Genomic DNA, 21,268 nt, shown 5'->3' with positions numbered 1-21,268 from the left:
TGTAAGTGCCTTGTTTTCATTCAGGTTGTCATTGGATACCTTGTACAGCATTTGCTTGTCTTAGGTTTTGAACTCCTGGGACAAGGCATTGCCTTTCCCTATTGAGGGCTGAGTCAGCAGTTTTGTTTGCACTTAACAAATAAGGAATCACTCAAGTCTGACTTTTCTGTGCCATGGAGTGAGCACATGAATGCATTCAGCAGCTACAGTTAAACTTTTGGAGAAATCAGCAAAATATCTAGGTCTGTGGTTTTATTTTGTTTTCCCTCAGTATTTCTTAAAATTATTTTTCATACTTTTTTACCACATACTTTCCAACTAGAATAACATAGCAATTGTCGGCCTGACATAGGATTAAGAAATAATCCTAGGGCACCTGGGTGGCTCAGTCAGTTAAGTGTCTGCATTTGGCTCAGGTCATGATCTCAGATCGAGTCCCACATTGGGGTCACTCCTTTAAAATCTTAAAAAAAGAAAAATCATCCCAAAGAACTCCATGGAAAATTACAGAACATGATTTACTTCTCAATTTCTACTTTTTTTAAAAAATATTTTATTTATTCATGACAGACACAGGGAGAGAGAGGCAGAGAAACAGGCAGAGAGAGAAGCAGGTTCCATGCAGGGAGCCTGTTGTAGGATTTGATCCCTGGACTCCAGAATCACACCCTGGGGCTGAAGGCAGACACTCAACCCACTCAGCCACTCAGGTGTCCTTACTTTTTTTTTTTTTTTTTAAGATTTTATTTATTTGTTCACGAGAGACTCAGAGAAATAGGCAGAAACATAGGCAGAGGGAAAAGGAGGCCCCTACAGGGGAGTCTGATGTGGGACTCAATCCCAGGACCCCCAGATCTGCCCAAAGGCAGCTTAACCACTGAGGCACCCAGGCATCCCTCAATTTCTGCTTCTTAATGAATAGGCAAGTTTTTCAGGTGAACAGTTTGATTAGAAATTAAGAATTAGGGGATCCCTGGGTGGCTCAGCGGTTTAGCCTGCCTTTGGCCCAGGGTGTGATCCTGGAATCTCAGGATCGAGTCCCACTTTGGGCTCCTGCATGGAGCCTGCTTCTCCCTCTGCCCGTGTCTCTGCCTCTCTCTCTGTGTGTCTCTAATGAATAAATAAGTAAAATCTTAAAAAAAAAAAAAAAAGAAATTAGGAATTAAAACTTAATCTAAATCCATTTATCATTTTTAATATTTTTTCCTGTATTTGCTCAATTTCTGCAAAATACACAAAATTGAAGAAATAGATGACATAGTATATGTCGTTATTCTTTTATATCATTCTCTGTAAGTGGGAAGAGGGAATAAGAAAGGAGGCATAGGCTGCCCCTCTCTCTCTCTCTCTCTCTGTGTGTGTGTGACTATCATAAATAAATTTTAAAAAAATTAAAAAATAAATAAAAATAAATAAAAAAAAAGAAAGGAGGCATAGGGGATGCCTGTCTGGGTCAGTCAGTAGAGCATGTGACTCTTGACCTCAGGATTGTGAGTTCAAGCCCACGTTGGGTGTAGAGATTACTTAAAATCATAAAATGGTGCCTGTCTGGCTCAGTCTATGGAGCTTGTAACTCTTGGTCTTGGGGTTGTGGGTTTGAGTTCCACACTGGTTATAGAGATTACTTTTATTTTTATTTTTATTTTTTTTAGAGATTACTTTTAAAAAATAAAATATTTAGAAAAACAAAAAAATAAGATCTTAAAAAATATTTTATTTTATTTTTTTTAAAGATTTTATTTATGTATTCATGAGAGAAAGAGAGAGGGGCAGAAACACAGGCAGAAGGAGAAGCAGGCTCCATGTAGGGAGCCCAACATGGGACTCGATCCTGGGTCTCCAGGATCACGACTTGGGCTGAAGGCAGGCACTAAACCGCTGAGCCACCCAGCCTACATTTTAAAAAATATTTTAAAAAGAAAAGAAAAAAGGAATAGGAAGATGGTCAGAGTAATTATTCTAATATCTGGGGTCTTATCTCTTGTCATTGTCAGTACCTTTACTTCTCTTTGAAATTCTCATTATCTTTATGATTAATTAATTAATTCATTAATTTAGAGAAACACCAAAGCTAACAAGGATAGTATAAGAAAATAAATTATAGGCTTATGTCATTCATAAATCCTAAGTAAATCTAAGCAAACTAAATCCATCAATGAGTAAAAGTGATGAAATACATCCTGACCAAATTGGATTCATTCCCAGAAATGCAAGTTAGTTTAACATTTGAAAGTTGATTTTATTACAATTAATATATACAATTTACTAGATTAAGAGGCTAAAGGGTAAAAACCATATGGTCATCTTTTTTTTTTTTTAAAAGATTTTATTTATTTATTCATGAGAAACATGGAGAGAGAGTCAGAGACATAAGCAGAGGGAGAAGCAGGCTCCACGCAGGGAGCCCGACGTGGGACTCGATACCGCGTCTCCAGGATCACACCCTGGGCTGAAGGCAGGTGCCCAAACACTGAGCCACCCAGGGATCCCCTGGTCATCTTTTTTAAAAAAGATCTATTTATTTATTTATTTATTTATTTATTTATTTACTTACTTACTTATTAACTTATTTACTATTTATTTATTTATTTATTTATTTATTTATTTATTTATTTATTTATTTATGAGAACCACACAGAGAGAGGCAGAGGCAGAGCATAGACAGAGGGAGAAGCAGGTTCCTCACAGGGAAGCCAATGTGGGACTCGATCCCTCCACCTATGTTGTTGTTCAAGAGTCAATGGTATATTTGCCATGAATTTTTCTAAGGTGGGCTTTATCGGGTTATGGGAGTTTATTTATATTCCTAACCTGTTTAGAGTGTTCTCATTTTATTTTTCTGCATTTATTAAGATGATCATATGGGGTGGGGGGACACCTGAGTGGCTCAGTCAGCTAAGCATCTGCCTTTGTCTCAAGTCATGATCCCAGAGTTCTGAGTTGGTCCTGAGATCCCCCCCAACCCCTACCCTCACTACCCCACCCCCCACTTCCAGCTCCTTGCTTAGCAGGGAGCCTGCTTCTCTGTCTCCCTACTACTCTTTCTGTCTGTGCTTTCTCTCTGTCAAATAAATAAAAAAAGGGATGCCTGGGTGGCTGAGTGGTTGTGTCTGCCTTTGACTCAGGGCCTGATCCCAGGATCTAGGATTGAGTTCCACATCCTGCTCCTTGTGAGGAGTCTGCTTCTCCCTCTGCCTATGTCTCTGCCTCTCTCTCTCTCTCTGTCTCTCATGAATAAATAAATAAAATCTTAAATAAATAAATAATATCTTAAAAAAAAAAAAGGATGAGGGACACCTGGGTGGCTCAGTGGTTGAGTGTCTGTTTTTGGCTCAGGATGTCATCCCAGGGTCCGGGATCAAGTCCCACATAGGGCTCCCTGCGAGCTGCCTATGTCTCTGCCTCTCTCTCTCTTTCATAAATAAGTAAATAAAATTCTTTAAAACATAAAATAAAACCACTATTACATTTAAACATCATGAAAAATCTGTTAGAAATATATATATTTTTAAAAATTCCATTTGTGCCTGGCTGGCTCAGTTGGTGGAACATGTGATTCTTGATCCCAGGATTGTAACTTTGAGTCCCATATTGGGTGTAGAGATGACTTTTAAAAAATCGGTAAAAATTCCATTTATTATAGTACCGAAACTTTTGCGATACTTTAGAAAAATGTAACAAAAAGAATTTATTTTCAAGAGATCTAAATAAATGTAGAGCTATTTTATGTGAATGGGTGAGATTCAATATTTTAGGAATGCTAATTCTGCCTCAAGAGTTATTGGAATTCCAGTGTCTCCAACAGAGTTATTCTTTGAATTTAAGATGCTGAATCTATAATTGATATGAAGGAGCAAAGGTCCAATAGTATCTAAGACACTTCTAATGAAAAACAGTAAGGTTGCTAGATGGTCTTAGAATTTTACTTTACAGATATAGTCATTGAGAGTGTTGAACTGACTCAGAAATAGAGAAATAGACCAGTGGAACAGAATAGAGAATCAGACCCCCTCCCCCCCCAGATATGACCATATTGGGACAGTAAGTATACTGGAAATCTGAGGGTAAAAAAGATGATTTTTGAAAAAATGGTCCAAGTACCATCCAATTAAAAGAAAAACAAAGTCTGGTTCCTACTCAAACCATAAACAAAAATTAATTCTGAGTAAATTAAAGATTTAAATATGAAGGCTAAGCTATAAAATTTTAAAAAGGTGATAGATTTATCACCTCAGGATAAGAAAGGATTCTGTTAACAAAACAAAATTTTCAAACCAAAATTGAAAGATTAATCAATTAGATTACATCAAAATTAAAGTTCTGTTTCTTTTTTAAAGATTTACTTATTTATTTTAGAGAGAGAGAGCATGCACAGGGGGGAGGGGCAGAGGAAGAGAGGGGAGAGAGAGAGAAAATTCCAAGCAGACTCTCTGCTGAGCACTGAGTTCGACATGGGACTCTGTGTCATAACCCTGAGATCATAGTCTGAGTTGAAATTAAGAATTGGCACTTAACTGACTCAGCAGCCCAGGTGACCCTTGTTTTGTTTTGTTAAAGATTTTATTTTTAAGTAATCTCTACACCCAATGTGGGGCTTGAACTCACAACCCTGAGATCAGAAAAAGTTCTGTTTAAAAAAGACATAAAAAAGAGTGGGAATATAAACTACAAACCAGGATAATATAATTCTAACATATATAATTGAAAAATGAGGGGATCCCTAGATGGCTCAGCAGTTCAGTGCCTGCCTTTGGCCCAGGGCGTAGTCCTGGAGTCCTGGGATCGAGTCCCACATGGGGCTCCCAGCATGGAGCCTGCTTCTCTCTCTGCCTGTGTCTCTGCCTCTCTCTCTTGTGAATAAATAAATAAGTCTTTAAAAAAAAAAGAAAAAGAAAAAGGAGCAAAATATATGAACAGGCATTTCATAGAAGAGAAAGACAAACAGCCCATAAGTATATGCAAAGACATCAAGCTCATTAGTAGTATGGGAAATGCAAATTAAACCATAATATATCATTCATATTTACTAGAATGGAAAATGTTAAAGTTGGATAATAACAAATACTGACCAAGGTTATGGAACAAACATTTCTCATTGTAACATTGTAAATTGCTACAATCACAATCAATTGCTAAAACCATCTTAGCATTATCTAGTAGTAGTTAGTACTAGTCAGCAGTAAAGTTGAACCCTGGTGCATACCAGCAATTTCATTCCTAGGAATGTATCCTAGAGAAAGCTCATACATATGTTTATTAAGATACAAGTGCACAGGGGCACTTGGGTGGCTCAGTTGGTTGGGCATCCTTTGGGTTCAGGTCATGATCCTGGGATCCTGGGATCAAGCCCCAAGTTGGGTTCCCTGCTCAGCGAGAATCTGCTTCTCCCTCTCCCTTTGCCCTTCCCCATCTCATGCTTTCTCATTCTCTCTCAAAATAAATAAATAAAATCTTAAAAAAAAACTTTTAAAAAATGTAATATTGAGCAAAAAAAAGCATGTCGGAAAAATAAACATTATATCATTTTTAGTGCATTAAGCCTGCTGTAACAGAATACCATAGAGTGGCTTAAAAACAGCAGAAAATTTATTACTCACAATTCTAGAGGCTGAAAGTCCAGAATCAGGATACTATTATGGCTGGGTGAAAGCCTATTTCAGGTTACATACTTCTTGTATCCTCACATGGCAGAAGAGGTCAGGGAGCTCCATGGAGCTCTTTTATATGGGCACTAATCCCATTCATTAGCATGGCTTATATGCCCATGTCCTAATACCATTACGTTGGCAATTAGGTTTCAACAGATGAATTTGAGGGAGACACAAACATTCAGACCATAGCACATTTATTTGTTTAAAATGTAAAAGAAAAAAATGTAAAAGAGACACATTAATTATTTTTAAAGATTTACTTATTTGAGAGAGAGCGAGCGAGCACAGAGGGAGAGGGAGAAGCAGACTCCCCGCTGAGCAGGGAGTCTGACTTGGTGCTTGATCCCAGGATCCTGGGATCACAACTTGAGCCAAAGGCAGATGTTTAACCAACTGAGCCATCCAGGTATCCCTAAAAGAGACTTATTTATTTATTTTGATTTTATTTATTTGAGAGAGAGAAAGAGAGAGAGAGAGGTGTTGGCAGGGGCAGAGAGAGAGAGAGAGAGAGAGAGAGAGAAGCAGACTCCTTGCTGAGCAGGAAGCCTGGTGCAGGGCTTGATCATAGCATCCAAAGATCATGACCTAAGCTGAAGGCAGACACTTTAATCGACTGAATCACCCAGGTGCCCTGAAACACATTTAAATTATACATTTTTAAGTTCTACATAAATACGTGATAAAAACGTGTAGCAAAGGATTGAATGATTATAAAAGTCAGGATTGTGATTATTTAGGTTGGAGTGATGGAGTGTTTGAGAAAAGGCATTGTATGGGTAGGGGCTTTAAGGATACTGATAGTGTTCTTTTTTATAAGCTACATCCTGAGTACGCAGGTATTTGTGTTATTGTTTTTCAGGCTGTGTTTATAATATACACTTGTCCATTTGTGTGGTATTTTCATATTAAAATAATTAAAAAGAAGAAGAATTTGTTAAAAAAATCAGATATCTGACTCTCAGTCCCTTTACCTTTAGCAAGGATATAAATGAGTCATGTTTTTGGAGAAGACAGAGTTGTTTTTTTTTAATATTATTTATTTATTTATTTATAGAGACACACACACACACACACACACACACACACACACACACATGAGAGGCACAGAGACACAGGCAGAGGGAGAAGCAGGCTCCATGCAGGGAGCGGGACATGGGACTCGATCCAGGGTCTCCAGGATCACACCCTAGGCTGCAGGCGGCGCTAAACCGCTGCACCACTGGGGCTGCCCAAAGACAGAGATTTTTATTATTTATTTATTTTTTAAGTTTATTTTTAATTAATTAATTTATTTTTTAAAGATTTTATTTATTCATGAAAGACCGGCAGAGGGAAAAGTAGGCTCCATGCAGGGAGCCCGATGTATGACTCGATCGCTGGGACTCCACTATCACATCCTGGGCTGAAGGCAGGTGCTAAACTGCTGCTGAGCCACCCAGGCGTCCCTATTTATTTAAGATTTTATTTTTAGGTAATCTCTGCATCCAACGTGGGCTCAAACTTAAACCTTGAGATCAAGAGGCACATGCTCCACCAACTTGGTCAGCTGGGTGCCCCTTAGGGCAGATTTTCATTTATTTTTAAAGATTTTATTTATTTAATCATGAGAGACACACACACAGAGAGGCAGAGACATAGGCAGAAGAAGAAGCAGGCTCCTCGAGGGGAGCTGGATGTGGGACTCAATCCCGAGACTCCAGGATCACCCCCTGAGCCAAAGGCAGATGCTCAACCACTGAGCCATCCAGACGTCCTAGGCTAGATTTTTTTAAATTAAAAAAGGGTTTTATTTGGAAATAATTTCAAACTCACAGAAAAGTTGCAAGAGTGATACAAAAGTACTTGTTTGGCTTTTACTCAGATTCATTTATTGTTAACAATTTGTCATAAATTGCTTTTTTGTTAGAGGTTTCTCATTCCTCTTTCTCTATTTTTTTCTAAATTAGTTAAGAATAAGCTGCATGCATTATTTCTCTTTGTCTCTGAATTCTTTATTGTATTTTTCCTAAGAAAAAGGACATTGTGTTCCATGACCACAGGGCCGTTATTAACTTCAGGAAATGTTAACAGTAAAACAGTACCTTTGAAAGACTTATGTCCACATTCCTGTTTGTCAATTGAATGGCATCCTTCACAGCATTTGTTTCCCTCCACTAGAGGTTGCAGTGTACATACTGCATTCAGCTGTTTTCTTTAGTCTCTTTCATATGGAACAGTTCTGGTGCTTTTCTTTGTCTTTTATCACAATGATAGTTTTGAAGAATACTGAAAAAAAGTTTTTAAAAGAACAGTTCTTTTTAGTTTGCTTGGTATTTTCTCATGATTAGATTTAACTTATGACCCTAGTCAAAATGCTATATAAATGATGTATTTTTCTCAGAGTATCACATCTTGAGGTGTATAATATCTATCTGCCTTTCATTGGTTACACTAATTTTTTTTTTAAAGTAGGCTCCGTGCCCGGCATGGAACCCAATGTGGGGCTTGAACTTATGACCATGAGATTGAGACCTCAGCTAAGATCAAGAGTTGGACGTTCAACTGACTGAGACACCAGGAGCCCCTGGTTACAGCAATTTTGATAATTTGGCCAAGGTTTTGCAATTTCTCCACTATAAGGGAGAGGAATTTTTTAAAGGATTTCTTTGGAGAGAGCTGTTGGTAGGCTTTGAACCTTGCTCCCCTCTGATAAGGAGAAGTAGGTATGTGGTTTCCTCCTTCCCTCAAGTCAAAAGTGAGCAGCTTCCACTTGGAAAGCCTAATGTATGTCCTCTGAATTTATCAGGTCACAGTTCACTGAGATCTGACTCTTTTTCAGAAAATCTAGAGATCAAGAGAAGAGCTGGCTTGCTACTTAGAAGTAGAGCAGGGGGGACTATCTAGTAGATTGGAATCAGCCCATTCTTCCAGAATTTGTTAAGTAATCAGTGCATGAGTGTTTCCCATGAACCATATGTGAAAGAGAGGCTCTTTGGGGTCATTGCATAATCTGACTCAAAGGCCATGTAAATGAGGAGAAGCTAGAAGAGTCTCATTGAATTCCCAGTGTTTTGGAGTGAATAAAGGACTTGGGATAGAGTGTATCCTTTCAGGTCAAAGGAACAGCAGCTCAGTCCAACAATGACTTGTAGGGTGTATCTCTTAAGAATCCACGAAGAGCCCCAAAAGAGAAAGGGTTGGCTTAAAATATCTGCAAGCACAGAAGTTATACAACCATCTTATGGTCCTACCAGTAAAGTAGGAACATTTCTTTCCTCCTGTTGGTGGAGGATGATGGGTCGGAAAGAGTAGTGGGGCACCTGGGTGGCTCAGTGGTTGAGTATCTGCCTTTGGCTCAGGTTGTGATCCCAGGGTTCTGGAATCGAGTCCCGCATCAGGCTATCCACAGAGAGCCTGCTTTTCCCTCTGCCTAGGTCTCTGCCTCTCTCTCTGTGATTCTCATGAATGAATAAATAAAATCTTTTTTTTTTGAATAAATAAAATCTTAAAAAAAAAAAAGGGAAGAGCAGTAAAATGCCATTAAGGAATGGTAGAAGTTTGGAGAGGAGAAAGATGATTATGCTCCCTTCTGCCATTGATAGGAGTTAACTCACTGCAGAGCCCATCTGCAGGACAGGACAAGAGCTAGCATTAAATTAACCTTGAAGCTTTCATTCTTTTATGGGATCAAACATTTTTATTTATTTATTTTATTTAAAATGGAATTGAGGGGCACTTGAGTTTCTCAGTATCTACCTTTGGCTCAGGTCATGATCTCAGGGTCCTGGTGCAGCCCCACATCCAGCTCCCTGCTCAGTGGGGAGTCTGCTTCTCCCTCACTCCCCCATTTGTGCTCTCTTGCTCTCTCTCAAGTAAATAAATAAAATCTTTAAAAAATATAAAATGGAATTGAGTCTGTGTTTATTTAAAGTAACTATGTGACCTTTAATTATGTAAGAATGATTTTAAAAAGCAAGTGACTGGGACGCCTGGATGGCTCAGCAGTTAAGCTCTGCTTTTGGCTCAGGGCCTGATGCTGCTGGAGTTCAGGGATTGAGTCCCACATCAGGCTCCCTGAGGGGAGCCTGCTTCTCCCTCCATCTATGTCTCTGCCTCTCTCTATGTCTTTCATGAATGAATAAATAAAATCTTTTAAAAAATTAAAAAAAATTAAAAAGCAAGTGACTGCTTTAGTCAGAGAAAAGCCATACCTGAGTAAATGTTACTGAGTTGTTTGAAACATCTATTCATTTTTGAATAGGTAGTATATTACATGATTTAAATAAAAATGATATGAAGAGTGTACATGGAGTAATCTCCTCACATCTGTCCCCATCCACACCATTCTCTTACAGGTAAACAGTCATATATGTTTATTGTTTAGTATTTCTTTATGCAAATATAAACAAATATGAATGTTATGCCCCTATTTCTTACACAAAAGGTAGAATACCTTTCAAAAGTTTTTTTAAAATTGTGGTTAAAATATACATAACATAAAATTTAGCCCCCCTCCCCTTTTTAAAGAGGATCATGGAAGGGGAGGGGGTTTGGGGGTGGAGTAACTGGGTGACAGGCATTAAGGAGGACACATGATGGGGTGAGTGCTGGGTGTTCTACACAACTGATGAACTATTGCAAACTACATCTGAAACTAATGATGTACTATATGTTGGCAAATTGAATTAATTAATTAATTAATTAATTAATTAAGAGAGGCAGAGACACAGGCAGAGGGAGAAGCAGGCTCCATGCAGGGAGCCTGACATGGGACTCGATCCTGGGTCTCCAGGATCACGCCCCAAGCTGAAGGTGGCGCTAAACCGCTGAGCTACCTGGCTTCCCTGCAAATTGAATTAAAATTAAAAAAAGGAAAAAGGAAAAGGAGTGGATGTGCTCTAAGCCTCAAAAGGAAGCAAGGTAGGAGGCAGCTACAGGAAAGGTGGCACCAACCATGTGGCCACAGGGAGACTGTGGTTAGAGGGTATACAGGCTCACAGAGAAGCCAAATAGTTGAGGGAGTTTGTAACTCCAGAGTCACCACAGAACAACTTTTAATGGCAGAGGCATCTTGGTCAAGATTAAGAGAGTGAGAGCCCAGAACAAGCTCTGAGGCAAGGAAACTCCAGGAGGGCTGTGGAGGTGCTCGTGCCCCACCTGGGTCTCTGATGGGTACCCAGGTCCCACTCCCAGCACCAACAGGGTCAGAGAGAATGGCAGCCCTGAAATATCAAATCCCTGAAAGATTGGCTTCACTTTTTGTCTGGACCTTCTTTTGCCTCTGTCCCCATGTCCCTGTACTGGTCAAATGAATTCTGTTCCCTATGGTTTTATCTCAGTAGGACCCTTTATCTGTTCTATTACTGATTTTGCCATTTTCATTTCTTCATGTTCATCTTGCTTCTATCTGCTTCGTCCCTCACAAATGCTAATATTATGTAGATCTTGTGGCCTCTCATGTTTTTTTTTTTCCTACACACTTCTGTTTTGGCATTTTTGTAATATATGTCATTATGTGATAAATGTCATAAGAGAGATCTTACCAGAACGAAGAGGAAGTAATAATTAATTCTGGCCAGAAAAATCTAATAAGGTTTTATAGAATAGATAATAGCTAATGTAGGTTTTGAACAACAGTAAGATATGCAAAATAACTTATTCAAAGAAACTATTGTAGAGCAATTCCCTTGAGATTGGTTCATTTTTTCCTTCCCATGGCAATATTTCCCTATAATACAGCAACCTATATTGATTTTAATTTTCTTATAATCACATATTAATGTAAATATAACTAATAGTAGTCAGGGGAGTATATAGTTTTACTGCTAGGAGTGATCAGTAGATTAAAAAGAGTAAATTAAAAAAAATAAATAAAAAGAGTAAATTAAGGGACTCCTGGGTGGCTCAGTGGTTGAGCGTCTGCCTTGGGCTCAGGGCGTGATCCCAGAGTTCCAGGATGGAGTCCCATATCGGGCTCCCTGCATGGAGACTGCTTCTCCCTCTGCCTTGTCTCTGACTCTCTCTCTCTGTGTCTCTCATGAATAAATGAATAAAATCATTTAAAAAAATGAACTATCTCCTAGTTCCTGTGCAAATGTTTAAAAAAAAGTTAATTAAGAATGGAACTATCTAGGGGCACCTGGCTGGCTCAGTTGGTGGAGTGTGCAACTCTTGATATGCGGGTTTTAAGTTTGAGCCCTGCATTGGGTGTAGAAATTACTTAAAAAAAAAAAAAAAAAAGAAAGAAAGAAAGAGAAAATGAGAACTACCTAGAACATGCAGGGTTTTTTTTTGTTTTGTTTTGTTTTTAGATTTTATTAGAGAGCACGAGTGAGCTCGAGCAGGGGAGGAGCAGAGGGAAAGGGACAAGCAGACTCTGTCCTGAGCATGGAACTCTACTAGGGGCTCAATATGGGGTTGGGTCTCATGACCCCAAGAATATGACCTGAGTTGAAACCAAGAGTCAGGTGCCTAATTGACTGAGCCACCAGGCACCCTAAGAGCATGTAGCTCCTTTTTTTTTTTTTTTTTAAGACTTATTTATTTATTTATTTATTTATGAGAGAGAAAGAGAGAGAGAGAGAGAGAGAGAGGCAGGCAGAGACACAGGAGGAGGGAGAAGCAGGCTTTTATTCATGAGAGACAGAGAGAGAGGCAGAGACACAGGCAGTGGGAGAAGCAGGCTCCATGCTGGGGGCCTGACACGGTACTCGATCCCGGGACTCCAGGATCGCACCCTGGGCCAAAGGCAGGCGCTAAACCACTGAGCCACCCAGGGATCCCCGCATGTAGCTCTTGATCTCAGGATTGTGAGTTCAAATCCCATGTTGGGCATGGAGCCTACTTAAAAAGGTGGGGGTAGGCACCTTGCTGGCTCAGTCAGTAGAGCATGAGACTCTTGATCTCACAGTTGTGAGTTTGAGCCCCATGTTGGGTGCAGAAATTTCTTAAAAATAAAATCTTAAAAAAGAAAATAAAAAAGAGAATGGGAACTACTTATATTAAAGGCATGGGGAGGGATCCCTGGGTGGTGCAGCGGTTTAGCACCTGCCTTTGGCCCAGGGCGTGATCCTGGAGACCCGGGATCGAATCCCACGTCGGGCTCCCAGTGCATGGAGCCTGCTTCTCCCTCTGCCTATGTCTCTGCCTCTCTCTCTCTCTCTGTGTGACTATCATAAATAAAAATAAAAAAAGAAAAACTTAAAAAAAATAAAAAATAAATAAAGGCATAGGTAGAAGATGGCCCTGTGAAGGATACTAAGAAGTGAAATCAGAGATTTATCAAGTAAACCAGGAAAGAGTGGTCTCAGAAAAGCCAAGGAGGGAGAGAATTTTTTTTTTAATTTTTATTTATTTATGATAGTCACACACACACACACACACAGAGAGAGAGAGAGGCAGAGACATAGGCAGAAGGAGAAGCAGGCTCCATGCACTGGGAGCCCGACATGGAATTCGATCCCGGGTCTCCAGGATCGCACCCTGGGCCAAAGGCAGGTGCCAAACCACTGCGCCACCCAGGGATCCCAAGGGAGAGAATTTTAATAATGAGTCAATGGGGATGACTGGGTGGCTCAGCGGTTGAGCATTTGCTTTTGGCTCAGGGTATGATCCTGGGATCCGGGATCAAGTCCTGCATCGGGCTCCTTGCACGGAGCCTGCTTCTCTCACTGCCTGTGTCTCTGCCTCTCTCTCTCCCTGTGTCTCTCATGAATAAATGGGTAAACTCTTAAAAAAAAAAAAGTCAATGATCAACAATGTCAAATTATATAGACAGGTTAAGTGGAACGTGCCCTCAAGCAAGGCATCGGATTTAGTAGTTAGGTCATTAAGGATTCTTAGTGAGTTCATTTGCTTCATTTTCCTTTAGGTATTTAGAAGTTGCTAAAATTTCATCTTGTTTTAGGCCTATGTAAAGTATTTACATTGTTTCAAATTCAAGTATACAAAACATGTCTGGCTTTTATCACTGTCTTCTCTATCCTGTTCTTCCTCCAACCTCATTAGTAACAACTTTAAAAAATTTTTATGATTTATTTTCCCTTTGTTTTTTAGATTTGAGACTTTTTTTTTTCATGCTCAAGTATGTATGGGTGGATGTCCCCACCTGCCCCGAGTCCCACCACCCTTCACAGAAGGAACTTTTACTTTTGATCTGTACTTTAGAGAGTGCCTCAGCTTTGGTAGCTTGTAAGGGATCAGTGGCATTGATCCACTTGAGCATCCAATAACTGGTCAGCAGGTCAGCCTGGTCTGGGTAGCAGCATTCAAAGATTAATGGTAGTAATCATCTTTGTAAATTTGAGAAGTACTGAAGGAAATTTTTGTCTTGAAGTTACCATCATAGCATCATCAACCTGCTGTCAATATATTCCTGTAAAATCTTTTTGTAAATATTTTATTTTTAAGTAAAATAAACCCAACATGGGGCTTGAACTCACAACCCCGAGATCAAAAGTCATATGCTCATGGTCTGAACCAGCCAGGTGCCCCTATTCCTGTAAAATTTTAAACCAGAAATTATTGACTGAGGTTACCCCATCACTGAAGGCTCTGTTGGTCACCAGAGACTCTTTTAAAGGATTAGAGTCTTTGAATATCATCTCTCAGGAGATGTTTTTCTATCCCATTCTTTGGAATTTTCATTGCTGGTAGCAGAGACAAGTAATGGGAAGAAAATCAGTGATCCAAGAAAGGGACTCTCATTTCAAGTCCATGGGTAGCAGTAGTTTGATCTATGTGGAGAACAACATCAAACAAACAGTTCCTTCAGAAGTTTCTCGCCCAAGTTGGATTTTTTAGAAAAAGAAGTTTTCGGAATGCCTGGGTGACTCAGTAGTTGAGCGTCTGCCTTCAGTTCAGGGCGTGATCCTAGGTCCAGGGATCGAGTCCTGCTTTGGGCTCCCTGTGAGGAACCTACTTCTCTCTCTGTCTATGTCTCTGCTTCTCTCTGTCTCTCATGAATGAATGAATGAATGAATGAATGAATAAATAAATCTATCCTAAAAAAAAAACAGAAAAATAAGTTTTCGTGAGAATATGTGTAACTCTGTAGAAGTATATCTGAACCTTCTCCAGAGATCACCATGCTGTGTTCTTCCACATGTACTTGGAAGTTAAATACATATCTACTGAAGTGTGAACTGTTGTAAGGTCATAAGTTTCTAAGGAAAATATGACTTCATTCAGTATCTGTATGCTTTCCTTAGAGTTAAAAAAGACTTCATGATGTTCATTCCCAAAGTGATTTGCTACCTTTTCAGCAGCCAGGAAATGGGGACTGTCTTCCATGCCAGTTGCAAATGATTGGAGAACATACTGTACCAGAGCTTCTTTTTTTTTTTTTTTTTTTTTTTAAGATTTTATCTTTTATTCATGAGAGGCACAGAGAGGCAGAAGCACAGGCAGAGGGAGAAGCAGGCTCCATGCAGGGAGCTGATGAGGGACTTGATCCTGGGACTCCAGGATCACTCCCTGAGCTGAAGGCAGGCCCTAAACCACTGAACCACCCAGGGATCCCCAGTACCAGAGCTTCTTTTAGCTACTTCAACAGGGTGACAGCAACCAAGCTGGAATCCAAGCCCCATGATAAAAGGCATCCAGTCCTTCTGTCTATCATGTAATCTTTCTTTCTTTCTTTCTTTCTTTCTTTCTTTCTTTCTTTCTTTCTTTCTTTCTTTCTTTCTTTTCTTTTTTCTTTTCTCTTCTCTTTCTTTCTTTCTTTCTTTCTTTCTTTCTTTCTTTCTTTCTTTCTTTCTCTTTCTTTCTTTAATATTATTTATTTATTCATGTGATTGATAGAGAGATTGAGAGAGAGGCAGAGACACAGGCAGAGGAACCATGCAGGGAACCTGACATGGGACTCAATCCCAGGTCTCCAGGTCAGGCCCTGGGCTAAAGGTGGCACTAAACTGCTGAGCCACCCGGGCTGCCCTGTAACATTTCTTAATAGCATTGTTAAAAAGGATCTGAAAAAAAAAAAAAAAAAAAGAAAGAGGATCCAAAAGTAGGCATGTACATGAAGAGGAAAAAGAACATAAAAAGAACATGAATAAATCTGCTTCCCCAGGCAAACATTAATTACTTTACCACAGCGGAATTATAACAGGTTTGCCTTGAGTTTCAGTTTTAAGGATTGTTCCTCTTGTCTCATGCATCACCAGTTTGTTCTTTCTACTGGACCATTGATAACATGTGCAAATCCACAGACACTGTACTATCTCTCATCTTGCATCTATCTCTCTCCTTTATAGCAAAAGTTCTTAAAAGAGTTGTCTAGGGATCCCTGGGTGGCTCAGCGGTTTGGTGCCTGCCTTTGGCCCAGGGCGTGATCCTGGAGACCCGGGATCAAGTCCCACATCGGGCTCCCTGCGTGGAGCCTGCTTTTCCCTCTGCCTGTGTCTCTGCCTCTCTCTCTCTGTGTACTCATGAATGGATAAATAAAATCTTTAAAAAAAAAAAAAGATTAAAAAAAAAAAAGAGTTGTCTATACTTGGGGTGCCTGGGTGGCTCAGTCGGTTAGGTGTATGCCTTCCGCTTAGGTCATGATCCCAGAGTGCCGGGATAGAGCCCCATATCAAGCTCCCTGCTCTGCAAGGAGCCTGCTTCTTCTTCCTCTTCCTCTGCTATTCTTCCTGCTTGTTCTCTCTGTCTCTATCTCTCTCCCTCTCTCTGTGTCAAAGACATAAAATCTCAAAAAAAAAATTGTCTATACTTGCTGTCTCTAATTCTCCTCACCTTCTCTCCACAAGTTCTATGTCAAGCCCTGGGAGTAGGGGAATCTCTACACTGCTGTAGAGGGCACGCAGATATTCATCTCTACAGTGATGATATTTAACCATTTTCACTGATGCAACTTTGTCACTTGACTTTAAGTCCAAAATTTGATAGTGTCCTAAAAGAAAAGCTCCACTATTTTTTTTTTGAAAAGGCTCTATTTTTTTTTTTAAGGCTCTATGTTTTAAAAAAAGATTGTAGAGGAACCTGGGTAGCTCAGTGGTTGGGTCTGCCTTTGGCTCAGGTCGTGATCCTGGAGTCCTGGGATCAAGTCCCGCATCAGGCTCCTTTCAGGGAGCCTGCTTCTCCCTCTGCCTGTGTCTCAGCCTCTCTCTGTGCGTCTCTCATGAATAAATAAATAAAATATTTTAAAATAAATAAATAAACATTTTACTTATTTATTTGACAGAAAGAGAAAGAGCATGCACAAGCAGGAGGAGCTGCAGAGGGAAAAGGAGAAGCAGACTCCCCACTGAGCAGGGAGCCCAATGTGGGGCTTGATCTCGGGACCCTGGGATCATGACCTGAGCTGAAGGCAGACACGCAACTGACTGAGCCATGCAGGTATCCAGAAAGGCTCCATTTTGATAAAGAAGTTGTGATGTACTTCAAGTTAACAAGACCTTTCTAAATATACAGTCAAAAATTGATCTTCTGTCATGGCTTTATACAAAGGCCTGACTCCACAGGTGTCTGTGCCCAGGAACACTTTCTAATTGGTGTAAAATATTTATAAAATAAATGCAAGCACCCCATCCAACATACAGATTATTTGCTCTGTTCCTCCTTTGTCATAACAATGAGGGATGATCTCACCATTAATTTTGATGTAGTAATTAAATTCAAAATAAATTCAAAAGGAGAATTAAAGGGTAATTAAATTCAAAAGGAGATGTGTTTCATCTCCTTGTGGTTATAGATTTTACCATTGTAACAGAGCCACAAGTAAGGATGTTTCTTTGCCTAAATTGGCTGCATTCCAAACATTTGGTCAACCACTGCCAACCAGTAAAATCCAAAGTAGCAGTTCATGTACCTGTTGACATTCTGAAGATGAGATGAATCTGGACCTCTGTGTGTGATTTCAAAGCACTCCAACACTGATCGGAGAGACAATTGTCACTGCCAAAAGGGGCACAAATGCCACATATGGCACAGTAGAGCTACTGGCTCTCTGGACATGAGCAGGTCAGACTGGCAGCAGGAATGGAGGCAAGGGCTATGGATTATCTCCATTGGTTTTTTTTAGATTTTTAAAAAAATTTTTTATTTATTTATGATAGTTACACACAGAGAGAGAGAGAGAGAGAGAGAGGCAGAGACACAGGCAGAGGGAGAAGCAGGCTCCATGCACCGGGAGCCTGACGTGGGATTCGATCCCGGGTCTCCAGGATCGCGCCCTGGGCCAAAGGCAGGCGCTAAACTGCTGCGCCACCCAGGGATCCCTCCATTGTTTTCAATATAAGCATTATCTATGTATTTATATCTGTAGTCCTCCTTTCTTAGATAAATGGTAGCATACTATACATACTTTCTTTCTACCTTGATTTATTCCTTTTTAAAAATCATTTATTCATTTATTTTAAATATTTATTTATTTGTGAGAGACACAGAAAGAGAGACAAAGACATAGGCAGAGGGAGAAGCAGGCTCCCTGTGGGGAGCTCAATATAGGACTTGATCACAGGACCCCAGGATCATGCCCTGAGCCAAAGGTAGACTCTCAATCACTGAGCCACATAGGCACCCCTCTTTTTTTTTTTTTTTTTTTCCTAAAGAAGGCTCTATAGGGGGATCTCTCGGTGGCTCAGTGGTTTAGCACCTGCCTTTGGCCCAGGGAGTGATCCTGGAGTCCCAGGATCGAGACCCACATCAGGCTCCCTGCATGGAGCCTGCTTCTATCTCTATGTCTCTGCCTCTCTCTCTGTGTCTCTCATTAATAAATAAAATCTTAAAAAAAAAAAAAAGGCTCTATACCTAATGTGGGGCTTGTACTCAAAACCTCCAGGTGTAAGAGTTGCAGGCTCTACCAACCAATCAGCCATGCACCTCTGTCTTGATTTCTTTCTCTCAACAATATATCCTGTTAATCACTCCATTGTTGTATATAGAGATTTTCCTTTTTTTTTTTTAATTTTTTTAAAATTTTTATTTATTTGTGATAGTCACACAGAGAGAGAGAGAATGAGGCAGAGACACAGGCAGAGGGAGAAGCAGGCTCCATGCACCGGGAGCCCGACGTGGGATTCGATCCCGGGTCTCCAGGATCGCGCCCTGGGCCAAAGGCAGGCGCCAAACCACTGCACCACCCAGGGATCCCTATATAGAGATTTTCCTTATTCCTTTTATAGGTATAGTACCCTATTATATGGATACATTTTAAGAATAAGGGTACTAGGTTAACTTTTGGAAGAGGAGGCCTTTTATTTTGCTAATCTGTGGTAACTCAGGAGTCCCAGAAGAGGCTTAGATGATGGTGCCAACAGAGATGGCTGAGCATTATTAACATAAGATTGCTGCTGGTCCTACATAGTCTCTTTGTTCTCTGAGCTGAAGAGGAACTGGAAGGGTTTGAAAAAAGAAATAAGCTTTTCCTCGTCTCCTATACTTCCTTTATTTATATACTATGTTATTCCATTTGGTTTATATACTCTGTTATTCCAAGCCTCAAATTAACCTGGAGTATAGCTATCTCCCGCAGCAGAGGTATCTAACAGAGTACCAAGGAAGTCCTGCTTTCACCTTTGTGAAACCACTTTCCTGATAATTGTTATTTCCCCTCTGACTCTTTTGGAGTCAACTCATTGGGCAGATGAGGTGTTCCATTACAAGCCTTGACTTGAGTAAAAAATGGAATAACTCAAGTTCAAAGCCCTGTTATATACTAGGTTCCTATATTCAATCTCTAGTCTTTTTCCCATCCCACATTATACTCAGCCATACTATCTAGTAAAGCTTACGAAAGACAATGTTTCAATGAGTGCTATATAGTAGCATAACTACCAACATACATGTAAGTAAAATCCTCAGTGGGGCTAACAGAACAAAACTCAGAGAGAGTAGAACATAGAAGATATTTGCCCTTCTGTTTCCCTCTCTCTCAGCTCACTTCCTAATCTCTTCTCAAAGAGAAGAGCTGCTACTATGGTTGACCATACTCTGTTGATCTAGTTACATAGATAATGGGAAACTCTGTGTTTTAAGAGATTATGGATCAAGCCTATATGAGGAAGATTTTGAAAGAGTCCTGAAAAATCACAAAAGTATGATTAAACAAAAATAGAAACACATTCCTTGTTCTTGGATAGGACCAATTAGCATCATAAATATTTTAAGTCTTTCCAAGTTAATGTATAAACTTAGGATAATTCCCCAAAAAGATGCCAGCAGAATTTTTCCTGGCACTGGATCCTAAACTTCATATGGAAAAATAAATAAGAATACTCATGAATGTCTTCAAAAGGAAGAGCAATTAGAGAGTTTGGTTTTACCACATATTAAAAATTATGGTAGAGACCCTATAATTAAAACAATGTGGTGTTGATGCCTGCTAACAGAGAAACCAATGGAAACAATTTCAAGTATATGTGGAGATTTAGCATTTGACAAAGGAATCATCTTAAATCATCGAGGGGAAAGATTAACTTTAAAAAAAAACAGGTATTGGGATCCCTGGGTGGCGCAGCGGTTTGGCGCCTGCCTTTGGCCCAGGGCGTGATCCTGGAGACCCGGGATCGAATCCCACGTCGGGCTCCCGGCATGGAGCCTGCTTCTCCCTCTGCCTGTGTCTCTGCCTCTCTCTCTCTCTCTCTCTCTGTGTGACTATCATAAATAAATAAAAATTAAAAAAAAAATAAAAAAAATAAAAATAAAAAAAAACAGATATTAGTACAACTGGAGAGTCATTTGAAAAAATACATATCTAGATTTATTCCCTTACTTTACATTAAAATATACTCCAAATAGATCAGTCATTTCAATATATATATAAAAAAAGAAAAGATACATTCAAGAATAAAATGTCGATTTCTTTATTACATGGACATGAGGAAAGCCATTCTATTATAATTGAAATTCCAGAAGCCATGGAGAGAGATTGGTACCTTTAAGCCTATCTCTATCTATCCAATATCTTATGTATCTATCTATATATATGTACACATAGATAGATAAAAACTTTTACTTGGCAAAATCATCATAATAAAAGTGAAAAGAAAAATGGAAAACTGGCAGAAAATATTTTCAGTTTAAATTACACAAAATAGTTAATTTCTATCAATAGGTAACAAAGGGGGTGCCTGGGTGGCTCAGTTGGTCAAGCCTCTGCCTTCTGCTCAGGTCATGATCCCAGAGTCCTAAGATGAAGTCATATTAGGCTCCCTACTCATGGGGAGTCTGCTTCTTCCTCTCCTTCTTCCCGTCCACCCATTCATGCGCTCTCTCTCTGTCTCTTAAATAAATAAAATCTTTAAAAAATACATAAACAATAAAGAAGAGTATTGATAGATGCTACAACATGGATGAACCTCAAAAGCATGCTAAGCCAAAGAAGCCAGTCACAAAAGATCACGTACTGTGTGATACCATTTGTATGAAACCTATACCTATATAGAATAGGTAAATCCATAGATATGGAGAATAGATTCATGGTCACCTAGAACTGGATGGGGCAGGGGTGGGGGTTCAGGATGAGGGATGACTACTGAGAATTTTTAGGGGGTATTAAAAATGTTCCAAAGTTGTATTATGGTGATGGTTGTATATCTGTAAATATACTACTGATTGAATGGTACTCTTTATTTATTTTTTTAAAGATTTTATTTTTTTGATGGGACACCTGGGTGGCTCAGCAGTTAAACGTC

The 21,268-nt window shown here is 39.6% G+C and overlaps 1 protein-coding gene and 1 pseudogene across 2 annotated transcripts in view; one reads left to right on the top strand and one right to left on the bottom strand.

Moving 5' to 3' along the window:
* The window catches only part of PCCA (propionyl-CoA carboxylase subunit alpha), a 461,536-nt gene that overhangs the window by 18,779 nt on the left and 421,489 nt on the right, over window positions 1-21,268 (top strand). The window contains exon 3 of one of the 2 annotated variants that reach the window (XM_077855069.1): window positions 16,816-16,970. The exons of the other annotated variant lie outside the window; for it this stretch is intronic. Within the exon in view, the coding sequence (XP_077711195.1) occupies window positions 16,965-16,970 (6 nt within the window). The 5' untranslated portion in view covers window positions 16,816-16,964. The remainder of the gene's footprint in view (window positions 1-16,815; window positions 16,971-21,268) is intronic. 2 annotated transcript variants of the gene reach the window in all.
* LOC144287615 (asparagine synthetase [glutamine-hydrolyzing]-like) lies at window positions 14,123-15,249 on the bottom strand (annotated as a pseudogene).

The sequence above is a fragment of the Canis aureus genome, chromosome 17 (assembly GCF_053574225.1).
Source record: "Canis aureus isolate CA01 chromosome 17, VMU_Caureus_v.1.0, whole genome shotgun sequence".
NCBI classification, from domain to species: Eukaryota; Metazoa; Chordata; class Mammalia; order Carnivora; family Canidae; genus Canis; species Canis aureus.
The sequence above is the reverse complement of the archived record's forward strand: the minus strand, read 5'-3'. Positions and strand labels throughout refer to the sequence as shown.